The sequence below is a fragment of the Merops nubicus genome, unplaced genomic scaffold (assembly GCF_000691845.1).
Source record: "Merops nubicus isolate BGI_N331 unplaced genomic scaffold, ASM69184v1 scaffold8800, whole genome shotgun sequence".
In the NCBI taxonomy this organism is placed as follows: Eukaryota; Metazoa; Chordata; class Aves; order Coraciiformes; family Meropidae; genus Merops; species Merops nubicus.
This window is the reverse complement of record NW_008580838.1, coordinates 1-11,717: the sequence shown is the minus strand read 5'-3', so window position 1 is coordinate 11,717 and position 11,717 is coordinate 1. Positions and strand designations below refer to the sequence as shown.

The 11,717-nt window shown below is 52.7% G+C and overlaps 1 protein-coding gene across 1 annotated transcript in view; it reads right to left on the bottom strand.

Annotated features, from left to right (window-relative positions):
• The window catches only part of CDKL1 (cyclin-dependent kinase-like 1 (CDC2-related kinase)), a gene marked incomplete at its 5' end in the record, with an annotated part of 11,595 nt that extends 5,027 nt beyond the window's left edge, over positions 1 to 6,568 (bottom strand). Inside the window, 4 exons of the mRNA XM_008942353.1 lie at positions 217 to 417; positions 1,155 to 1,245; positions 4,079 to 4,151; positions 6,415 to 6,568. Coding sequence (XP_008940601.1) covers positions 217 to 417; positions 1,155 to 1,245; positions 4,079 to 4,151; positions 6,415 to 6,568 — 519 coding nt within the window. The remainder of the gene's footprint in view (positions 1 to 216; positions 418 to 1,154; positions 1,246 to 4,078; positions 4,152 to 6,414) is intronic.
• Positions 6,569 to 11,717: the final 5,149 nt, after the last annotated feature.

Here is an 11,717-nt window from a genome sequence, read left to right as displayed (position 1 = left end):
CAGCCTGCCCGGGCCCAGAGTGCCCCCAGCCCCTCAGCATCTTCACAGCCTCCACTGCACTCTCTCCAGTAGTTCCTTGACTCTCCAACCCACTGGGTCAATTGCCTCCTGGCTAATCCCAATTTCCACCAGAAAGCAAAGTCCTCCTGGGCAAGCTCTAGTGCTGCCCAGGCCCAGGCAGGCGGTGGCTGTGAGTCGTTCAGAGAGGCTCCTTACCCAGGGTTCTCCGGATGAGGTACAGCTGGTCAACATCAGACCTGCCAGGCCACAGGGGCACCCCGGAGAGCAGCTCGGCCAGGACGCAGCCGATGGCCCACACGTCCACGGGGGGCCCATACTGGGTGTCCCCCACGAGCAGCTCCGGGGAGCGGTACCACCTGGTAGCCACGTAGTCCGTGTAGTAGTCGCTCGGGCCAGCTGGATCAGGGTCAGGGAGGAGAGAAACAAAGAGGAAAGGGGGCTTAGAATGACACAGATGAGCCACCATTAGCTGTCATGTGTGTTGGGGCACCTCCTGGGCAGGCAGTAGCTGCAGGAACAGCAGGAGTCACAGGCCACTAGGTTGGGCAAAAATCAAGACTGTATTTTTCTCCAAATGAAAACATGCAGAGCTCCATATCAGGGCTCTGCACCAGCCAGAGGTCAGTTCTCAAAGCCCACATGATTTGTCAGAACAAAAGCTGAAAAAAATACAAATCAGATTAGGGGGTTTATTTACAAGAGGAAATGTGAAGCCAGAGACAGCACCTTCTGCCAGAGGGGCTCCTCCTGCCAGGGAACTCCAGGGATGCCTCCAGCACTGCATAAGCAACGCCTGGGCAGCTCCAAGATGCCCACAGCCAACCTCATCTACCAGTGGCAGCACCACCAGCAGTCCTGCTGCACAGCAGGGAGCTCAGATGGATATTGTTTACAGAGCCACTTGCCATTGGGGTAGGGGGACCTGGGCTGGGTCCCTTTAAGCTGGTTTGGGGATCTCTGCCCAGAACTTGGCAGAACTTCTCTGTGAAAACATGCCAGCCTCTATACAGAATGATTTACACATGCAGCAGGCAAAGCCAAGTGAGTCTTTACTGGTGTTTGGAGGCCTGATCCTGCAGTTCTTGGAGCTTTCAGGTGTTGACAGTCCCTGCAGGCAGGCAGTGGGCACTCACTCAGTCTGCGAGCGAAGCCGAAGTCACAAAGTTTGACGACCGAGTGCTTTGTTATCAGGATGTTTTCTGGCTTCACATCTCGGTGGATGCACTGGGAACAGGAAAAAAAAAAAACAAGGTTAGAAGCAAGTATTTAACCTGGCCCTCATAGAAAGAGCAGATCAGCCACACTCCCCCTGCACATCGTGCCAGGCAGGTTTTGAAAGAGAAATGAAAGGATTTCTCACCAGCAGTGAGAGCTGGACGACATGGAGCCAGCTCCCCAGCACCAGCCAGGAACCCACAGGCAGGGGTGAGGCTTGCACAGGGAGCACTGCTGGCAGCCTGGCTCTCTGCAGATGCAACTCACTCCACACACCTACGTGTAACACGCTCCTAAGGGGCTTGGTTTAACAGCTACGTGGAGAGATCCTAAATGAGAGGTGAGTAGGTCCACTGGGTTCAGTTCTTGGACCAAGTCCATGAGATGTATTTACTCAATCTAGTAGACAAGCAAAGGATTTTGCTGGCAAACCTCACAGATGAGACGTGGTTTAGATGTGGGACTTTATCTACCCTTGTCGAAGCCAGAGCACTCCTGGTGTTCCCTCTACTCAGCACAGGTAAGACACAGCCAGAGTTCTGTGTCCAGCTCTGGGATCCTCAGCAGAAGGAAGACATGGGCATATTGGAGTGACCCCAGCAAAGGGCCACCAAAATGATTAAGAGGTTGGAGTATCTGACATCCAAGGAGAGGATGAGGGAGCTGGGACCACCATTCAGCCTGCAGAAGAGAAGGCTCAGACAGGATCTTACCAATGTACACAAACACCTGATGGGGAGGAGTAAAGAAGGCAGAGCCAGGCTCCCCTCAGTGGTGTCCAGTGAAAGGACAAGAGGCAATGGGCACAAATTGAACACACAGGAAAAAAGATTTAAATGTAAGCAATATTTTTGTTTGTTTTTTTTTTTTTTTACTGTGAGGGTGGCCAAACGCCCAAACAGATTACTCAGAGATTCTGTGGAAACTCCATCCTTGGAGATAATCAGACACTGACTGGAGAAGTTCCCGAGCAGCCTGTTCCAGCTGGCCCAGCTCGCGTGGGAAGGCTGGAGTAGACATCCCCAGAGGTCCTGCAGGGGTCTGTGTTTCTCTGGCTTTTCCGCCGACAAAAACCAAACGTGATCCTTTGTCTCCCTCCGCTGGACCGGGGATAAACCTACCACACAAGTTTTCGGAACTTTCTCACCTAGATAGGGAACTCTATAAAAGGGGGAGGATTTCCCGGGCTCATCTCAGTTCCCCTCGGGGCCCGGGGCAGGACACGTCGAGACCCGCGGCGGTCCCGGGTTCTGCGCGCCGCCATTTCAGACTGCGTCTCCCGGCCGCCATCTTGCCGACACTTCCGGGAACTACACATCCCAGAAGGCTCTGCTTCCAGAGACTTCCGGTCGACGCCATTTTGCGGCCGAAACTACAACTCCCATCATTCTTCAAGGGACTTCCTGCCGACGCCATCTTGTGGACTGGGAATTTGAACTTGCGAACTGTTTCTTTCTTCCTTTTTTCTTTTTTCCCCCTTTTCTTTTCCTCAGCCGCTGTTAACCCACAATAAATCGCACAGTTCCTACAGTGGACATGGGTCTCGTCAATACTTTCTGAGCCTGGTAAAGGGTTGTTTTTGACCTACCCTTGAGAGGCGAGCGCCCCGTGAGCTCTCGGCCTCCTCCATACCCCTCTAGTCCCTCTGGGCAGGGTGGAGGTCGGACATCCTGACCCGGTAACCCCTGACACCGGCCCACGACAGGTCCCTTCCAACACCAGCAACACTGTGAGCCTTGAGAAGTCACCTTGCCTGATCAAAGTTCACAACAACTGAATTTGGGCTTGGGAAAGTTTCTGCTGATGAAACTAGCAGAGACCTCCACTTCTGCCTGCGTGTGAAAGATGTGCTCTGCTGAAGTCACCAGGGTCTAGCTCACGCTGTCCCTTCCCTACCAGCACCTCGGCACAAAACCTCAGGCTCTGTCTGGCTAAGCTGGTGGTAAATTGTGTCTGCTCTTGAGGACTGAAATGCTTGTTATACCAGTGTCACGGAGTTCCACAAGGGGCAGCTGCATAAAACCTCATTACCTGTGACCTAAGCAGGTCAAACTGCAGCATCTCATTGCTCCCTTTCCTTTAAAATCCCTGCCTCGGTGTGAAAGATTTAAGGGAGAACTGAAAAAAATGAAGAAAACCAACAAATCCTGGAAGCAGGACAGACTTACAGCCAAGTTCCTGTGGCCCAGCTGGACAATTCTCCCAGACAAGACAAAACACCCATTCCAGGCTGATCTCCTGCCCAACTCTTAAATCTCAAATATTGGCAAATAAACAAAAAACAAAGGTAATTAGAGTTACGTTTGCCCAGAGAACTTCTCTAAAAGGCTCCTTTCCTTCCCTGCTTCTTAAAGCATCCCCTCTGCTTCCCACAGAAGAACTGCCATGCTCGTTTCCCTTCAGAAAGCAGAGCAGGGGTTGTAAAACCAGTTTACTGTACCTCATTTTTGCAATCTTTTAACTGGTGTCATGCTTCAGTACCTACAAGAATCCACAGAAGGACTTTCTGGGAAGCCAGCAGCAGTTTGCTCAAGTCTCAGCTGATCAGATGCTAACCCAGGTCTTCTAAATGTCAGTCCCAGGGAACACACAAGGGTATGTTCCACTTCAGCCTGGAAGCTTGTCTAAGGTCCTTAGTGCAAACCACTCCTTGAGGGCAAACCCAAGGGACCTCTGTGACCATAAATGCAACTGTTGTGGGCATACACTAATATTTCAGGTACACGTTTCTGCTGAAACCAGGAAACTTCAGCTGACTTGAACCCACAAAAGCTCTGCAATCAGGAAAACAGCCACAGAATCTCCCTCTCCTCCAACTGTTCGTGCTGCTCAGGGGACTTACGTTGTGCTTGTGGCAGAAGTTCACAGCTTGGAGGGTCTGCCACATTATGCTCTTCACCAGATGCTCCGGCACCCTGTTTTTAAAAAAACACATTTTTATTTTGGCCATTAAAAATAATTTCACTATTGCAGAGAAAAAGGAATAGGAGATCTTTGAATGCTAACCTCATTCAGGGATCTCTGAGCAAAACCATCAAGGACCAAGTCAGAAAACTCAGAGAAACAAGCACTAGCTGCATTTTCTTGCCACAAATAAGTTACAAGAAACATCATAACCCTCAGGTTATGTCCACGTCAAACCCTGTCCTGTGGCTGTATTTAGCACCCTGCCTCTGCAGCCACTCGGAGCTGAGGTGGTGGAGTACCCGTGGTATAGATGCCTGCTCTGACCTGCAGTGCTGTCATGTCATTGACTGTCCCATTGATTGACCAAAATGGGATGGGAGGGATGTTCCTACAGCAATATAAAGCTCTGCTTGGTTTGCAGCTCCTCTGCTTCCCTCCAGCAGCTGGCAAACACTTCAGAGAAAGAAACCCTCTGTCAAAGATCCAGTCTCCTCTCTTTTGTCACTGTGCAGTTCTTGAATAACCCTGGCTGTCTGTAAGGGTCTTTAACAACCCCCAGTAAGGCAGAAAATCACAGAATCATAGAATTGTTTTGGTTGGAAAAGACCCTCAAGATCATTGAGTCCAGCCATTCCCCCAGCACTGCCAGGTCCCCACTGCCCCGTGTCCCTCACACCACCTCTCCTCAGCTTGGAAACCCCTCCAGGGGTGGGGACTCCCCCACTGCCCTGGGCAGCCTGGCCCAGCCCTGGACATCCCCTGGAGGAAAGAAATTGTTCCTCAGCTCCAACCTCAACCTCCCCTGGTGCAACCTGAGGCCATTTCCTCTCCGCTCGTCACTTGTTCCTTGGGAGCAGGGCCTGGCCCCCCCCTGGCTCCAGGCTCCTGTCAGGAGCTGTGCAGAGCCAGAAGGTCTCCCCTGAGCCTCCTTTGCTCCAGGCTCAGCACCCCCAGCTCCCTCAGCTGCTCTCCTCAGACTCCAGGTGAATGGATTCAAGCTGTGCTGAAAGCTGCTCACAAAGCCACCTGCTATCAGTACGTTCCACTCTCCTTCTAGAGCTCCACATCAGGGAGAAAAAGAGTAACAGGCACTTGTTTACTCAGTCCCCAGTTAGTCTCCTGCAGGCAATTCATTTACCTCCAGGCCTGTACAATGATTTATGAACTTCTGCTCAGCATTTCCAGGGCACCAAGTCACTGTGAATAAGGAGGGACAATGCACTGAGTGGGAGTGGCATTTAGAACGTGTCAAAAGAACAAACCCTGTCCTGGAGAATGTTCCTCCTGCCCCTGGAGCTCCCACTTGGTGCAAGTACCTGTTTAAAGACCTGACACTGTGCAGAGAGGTGCAGGCACAGCTCCAGGTAACTCCTGCCAGCCAACACAAGCTCCTTAACACAGCAGCATGGCTAGAAGGCACTGTTCTGGCATACAGTCATCAGTGACACCACTACAGACTGTATTTGTGTGCTTAAAGGGGGTGCTGAGCCTGGAGCAAAGGAGGCTCAGGGGAGACCTTCTGGCTCTGCACAGCTCCTGACAGGAGCCTGGAGCCAGGTGGGGGTCGGGCTCTGCTCCCAAGGAACAAGTGACAGGACAAGAGGAAATGGCCTCAAGTTGCCCCACGGGCGGTTGAGGTTGGCCCTGAGGAACAATTTCTTGCCCTTGAGGGTTGTCCAGGGCTGTGCCAGGCTGCCCAGGGCAGTGGTGGAGTCCCCACCCCTGGAGGGGTTTCCAAGCCGTGGAGATGTGGTGTGAGGGACACGGGGCAGTGGGGACCTGGCAGTGCTGGGGGAACAGTTGGACTCGATGATCTTAAAGATCTTCTCCAACCTAAATGATTCTGTGATTCTGTGCTTGCCCCAGTGCCCACAGCCTCGCAGGGGATGAGACAGAGCAGCAGGAAGGAGAGCTGGGTGTCTCCAGCCCACCTCCCCACAGCCTCCAGCAGCCCTGACCTCTTGGTGGGGGTACACAAGCCTCTCCCACAGCCCCCAGGTCGCTGCTGCTGGCCAGGCAAAGCTCACCCCGGGCTGGGGCCCTGCTCTCTGGTCTCCTTGGTGAGCAGCTCCCTCCAGGAGCATGTGCAGCTCACACACAGTTCTCCTGGGTGTCATCACTAATGCACAGCAATGGGGCGAGTCCTGGGCACCAGGCTGAGAAACCTCTCCTGTCACTGGTGACATCCTCAGAAAACTCTGCAGAGAGCCCACAACACAGATCCCCCCCGACTCCTGGCTCAGAGCTCCCAGTGATGGACAGGCCACTCACCCCTGGGGGTGCCTGTCCAGCTCATGGAGAACTGTGTGCTCGCAGTATTCGAAGACCAGGTGCAGCCTCCGCTTCCTCCGGAACACCTCCAGCAGGTTCACCAGGTTGGGGTGTTTCAGTTGCTGCAACACAAAGTGGATGGACTCGTCAGTTACTGCAGGGGGTAGCAGGGTGACAAGGCTTTTGCCCAACTCCTTCAGCTGAAACTTCCTCTCCAAGCACAGCACAACGTGAAGCAGCTCAGCTGCAGCTCAGCCTGCGGTGCAGTTATTTTAGGAACTGACTGTGGGCAACAAGTCCTCTTGGATTGAGAGAGTGCCTCTTGGAAAAGATGCTGTAGATGAAGAATTCACCACGGTGCCCACAGCAGGTTCATTGTAGGTATCCAGCCTTGGCCTGCACCACAACAAAAAGCAGCTCTCCTTGGGAAACCCTCGCACGTGGGTTAATGAGATTACTGCTGCTTCTTCCTCTTCCTCTGGGTTAAACCTGCCCTGTCTGAAGCCAGGACACCACTTCATGTGCTCAAAGCTAACAAAGGGTCTAGAGGCCAAGTGTGGTGAGGAGCAGCTGAGGGAGCTGGGGGTGCTGAGCCTGGAGCAAAGGAGGCTCAGGGGAGACCTTCTGGCTCTGCGCAGCTCCTGACAGGAGCCTGGAGCCAGGGGGGGGTCGGGCTCTGCTCCCAAGGAACAAGGGACAGGACAAGAGGAAATGGCCTCAAGTTGCCCCAGGGGAGGTTGAGGTTGGACCTGAGGAACAATTTCTTCCCCTGGAGGGTTGCCCAGGGCTGTTCCAGGCTGCCCAGGGCAGTGGGGGAGTCCCCACCCCTGGAGGGGTTTCCAAGCCGTGGAGATGTGGTGTGAGGGACACGGGGCAGTGGGGGCCTGGCAGTGCTGGGGGAATGGTTGGACCTGAAGATCTTAAAGGTCTTTTCCAACCAAAGTGATTCTGTGATTCTATACCAGGGCCTCCTCCCCTGGGGAGCTCAGAGAGCTTCCTACCACACACAGCCTGAGCACAGCAGGGTTATTCAGATGCACACTGCAAGAGGTGAGGGTGGACATTACTGGAGCTTCTAATTTCCTGTTCTTTTACCCACATTTTGGGGGAGTGCTGGGAGAGGGTTTGAACCAAGGGGCTCAGCACAGTGTTCAGAAAAGGAAACAGAAAGCCAGGCCTGACTCAGGAATGTTATTTCTTTTCAGATGGCTCGTGGCACCATCCCTGCTGCTTGCAGGGACCTGTATCCAGGAGAGCTCTGCCTGAGCACAGCTTTAGAACAAACAAGGAGGCTGGAAAGGGCATTGCCTAGGAGTCAGCTAGCCCTGTCTTCTAAAGGGCCTCTAAGCTGTCTGCAAAGACTGCAAAGGAGACAGAGGTGAAGAATCAAGGCTAGAGAAAACTGTAAGAGGCCCCAGCTGAGGAATGCTGCCCCAAAGCTGTCCCAAGACCACACCAACACGTGGGTCCCCACTGGGGAGCTCATCTCTCTCAGCAGCATCTCTCCCCACGTACACCTCTCATTCCTTCAGTCCTGCCCACACTGGGTAAATCATCTGCCAGCATCAGAGACCTTTGCACCCATCTGCATCAAACCAAGGGCACAGCCAAGGTCTTCTCACCATCTCACCCTGACCTCAGCTGACAGATAGGCTGTCTCTGCACACCCTCAGTTCCCACGGCAGGGCTGCTACTGAAAACATTAAACCACAAAAGAGGCAGCTCCTGACACCTCTCAGGCTTGGTATTTATCCAGCAGTATCTCCATTCTCACCATTTCCTTCTCCTTTTTGCAAAAGATGTCCACATGCAGAGGACGGCCCTCAAGACTGCTGAAAATCCCAGCAAGGATGGCGAGTCTCCAGGAACTGTGTGCACACCACACCACCTACCCCACTGGGTACGTCCACGTCGAGCCAGGGACCTCCTGGCCACGTGCACCTTAGACAAAGGCCAACCTACCAGCTGAGACTCCACCAGAGAAGTCAGACAGCTGCCACAGCTCTGGTCCAGCCCCTTCCCTCACCAAAGCAGCTCCTGATAGGCTGCATAAAGTGGATCACAGAAAGGTTTGGGTTGGAAGGGCCCTTAAAGACCATCTAGTTCCAATTTCCAGCTCAACTTTTTTTTCATCTCAACTTCACAACGTCAGAGCTAAAACCTGTGTGGGCCTGGATGTGAAGGCAGGGGAGACAACACCCTCTGGGGACAGCAGGCACCCATGGGTTTACACACAGACTCACTCTGTTCCCATGGATTTCCCACCTTTCCTACAGGATCAAGGTGTCCCAACCCTCTGCACACTGACCGGCTCTCCCACCCCACCTCCCACAGCTCCTGCCCACACACCCCCTTTGTCCCCAGGGCGTTTGCTGTGCAGAACAGCAACCTACCAGGCCCAACATTTTTCACCCAGGAAACACAATCTCCCTACAACTTCAACAAACACTCGGATGTTGCCTAAGCCAGGAAATATCTCCACAAACAAACAAGCAAACTGTTACTATTGACAGAGAAAAAGCTGCAAAGTCAAGCAGGTCTGCACTTGTTAGAACCCAGAGTGCCCCACGGCAGCTCCTGCCACGGTGAGCTGCAGGGCTGGCCAAGGGTGTCACATGGGCCACCTGCACACCGAGTGACTTCTGCAGGGGTTATCTGCCCTTTCAGATCCTTTAAATCTTCATTGGTCTCCAGCATTGGTTACTAAATTAAAACAGCGATGTGTCATAGAATCATAGAGTCATTAAGGATGGAAAAGACCTCTAGGATCAAGTCCAACCGTCAACCCAACACTACCATGAGCACTAAACCCTGTCCCCAAGTGCTACATCTATGTGTTTTTTGAACCCCTCCAGGGATGGGGACTCCACCACCTTGCTGGACACCCTGGGCAAAGGCCTCACCACTCTGCCAGGAAAGAAATTCTTCCTAATATCCAACCAAAATCCCCCCTGGTGCAACTTCAGCCCATTTCCTCTCATCCTATCAATGGTTACCTGGAAGAAGAGCCCGACCCCCACCTGGCTCCAGGGCCAGAAGGTCTCAACCCCTCCAGCTCCCTCAGCTGCTCCTCACAAGCCATGTTCCCCAGACCCCTCCCCAGCTTCTTGCCCTTCTCTGGACCCACTCCAGCAATCCAACGTTACCTCTTTGCCTCAGACAGCAGAAAAACTTTTGCTGCTTTTCCCCAGAATCTCACTGAAAAAATAAATCTGCTTTTTTTTCTTAGATGATAGCTCCTCTAGGATGGTATCCAGGCTTATTTTGCCTCTTTGCAGCAGGTGGAGGGTCAGGGCTTTGCATGCCCTCAACAGTAACATTTACATCACCTGATATATAAATGCTCAATAAAAGATGAGCTGATAGCACAAAGAGATTTTGGGAAAAGAAGCATCACAAATACCTGCTGAAATCTTGCACTGAATTGCAAATCTGAGTTATCTGGTTTCCAGCAAGCAAATTAAGCAAACTCCACAGAAGGGAACAGAGTGCAACAAGGATCAGCTGCTGCTACAAGAATACCAACAGGCTGTGGAATTTGGGAATATCCCAGGGATCAAGGGACAACGAATTTTGAAGTTTTAAATAAAATGGAACACCTTTCTCTGCAGATTTCTGGAGGGTTCTGTTAACTCCAAAATCCCAAATCATGGAATGCATTGTGTTTATTCTGAACAGCACAGTTTCTTGTAAAAAGGCCTCTCAGTGAAGAATTTTTTTTTTAAATACACACTAACCAAACATGCTGCTAATGGCTCTTTAATCAGTTCTGTGTTTTACAGCTATGGCTCTTCTGCCTGGCAAAGAGAAAGCTGAAGATGGGGAGGTGACAGAGCTGCCCTGGAGAAAGTGAAAAGGGAATAACTCTCCCCACTTCTCAGAACACACAGCTGAGGGTACTGTATTCCCATCACCCACCAGCGAGTTCATAACAAATAAAAGGAAATATTTTTTCCCACCACGCATTCCTAAAGTCATGGCACCCACTGCCTCAGGAAACTATGGAGACCAAATGAACACACCAGTTCCAAAAGAGATGGGACCCACTCCCAACGGTCTGTGAAGATCTGCTAAGCATGAAGCAACGGGCACAGCCTCTGGCTCTAGAAACATTGCCCCAGAAGCTGTGTGTGTGATAGGAAACCTCACCCCATCCTCTCCCTCTTTCTCCTGGGTTTCTCCTCATTTCTGCAGGCTTGATGGACCTGGGTGTGACTCACTCCAAATGTGCCTGTGCTTTCATTTCAACAGCACAACAAACACAGGCTGAATGAGCAACCCACTTCTACGTGAGGATGAGCTCTCACCCAGCTGAGACAGGATCAGCAAAGACAAGGTGCTGCCACGGTTCAGAGGAGCTGGTTCTGCAGTTGCCTCCATGCATGAACACCTCTGAGCCTACACAGCTGAATTCCAGTGCTCACCAGGCTCTGACACTGCCACTGCCCCACAGCCAGGGGCTCAGAAAGGGCGTTCTAGGGAGGAGCTGGGGCACGTTTAGAAAGTGAGGAGCTAGGAGAGCTGTGCCCCATGGCTGTCCCCCATCCCATGCTATCTAGGAGCACTTTTTGCTCACAAGCTTTACACCAGCCCCAACAGTTCTTGTCTCTGGAGGGAAATCTCCAGGATGCAGAGAGGGCTGTTGCTGGCCAGTCTGTTACAGCTGGTGACAACCATGTGCTATGGGCAGAGCTGGGCCTCCACTGGCTAGGACAGCGCTGGCTCCGTGGAGGGACGGGGACTGGATCAACCCCTCTCCAGAGGGCACAGCGATCACTCCTCTGACACTCCTCCCTTACCCACGCAGAAGAAATCTCCAGGCAATTGGCAGCCTGCTCCTTGCAGGGTCTCAGCTTCCACCTGCACCAAACCTTTCTGACACCGGACAGCCTGGGCTGTGGATCACCTCAGTGCCAGGGCAAGTCCCTCTGGCCAAACGGGTCAGACTGGCACTGGCCTTCTTGCAGAGAAACTGAGTTGGGCACTTTACCTACTGCTCACTCAAGCCCCTTCTCACTGCTCCCTCATGTCCTGTCTCCTGTTGGCTCATCACCTCAGGGCTGCCCTCACACTGTCTCCTCACGACGTCCCATCTTCTCACAGCTGCCCTCACACCCCAAACCCCTTATACCCCACCTCCTCACGATGCCGCATCTCCTCACAGCTGTCCTCATATCCCATCTCCTTACACCCCATCTCCTCAGGGCTGCCCTAACACCTCGTCTCCTCGGGGCTGCCCCATCTCCTCACAGTCACTCCCAAGCTCTGCCTCCTCACACCCCAGTCCCCTCAGGCCCCATCTC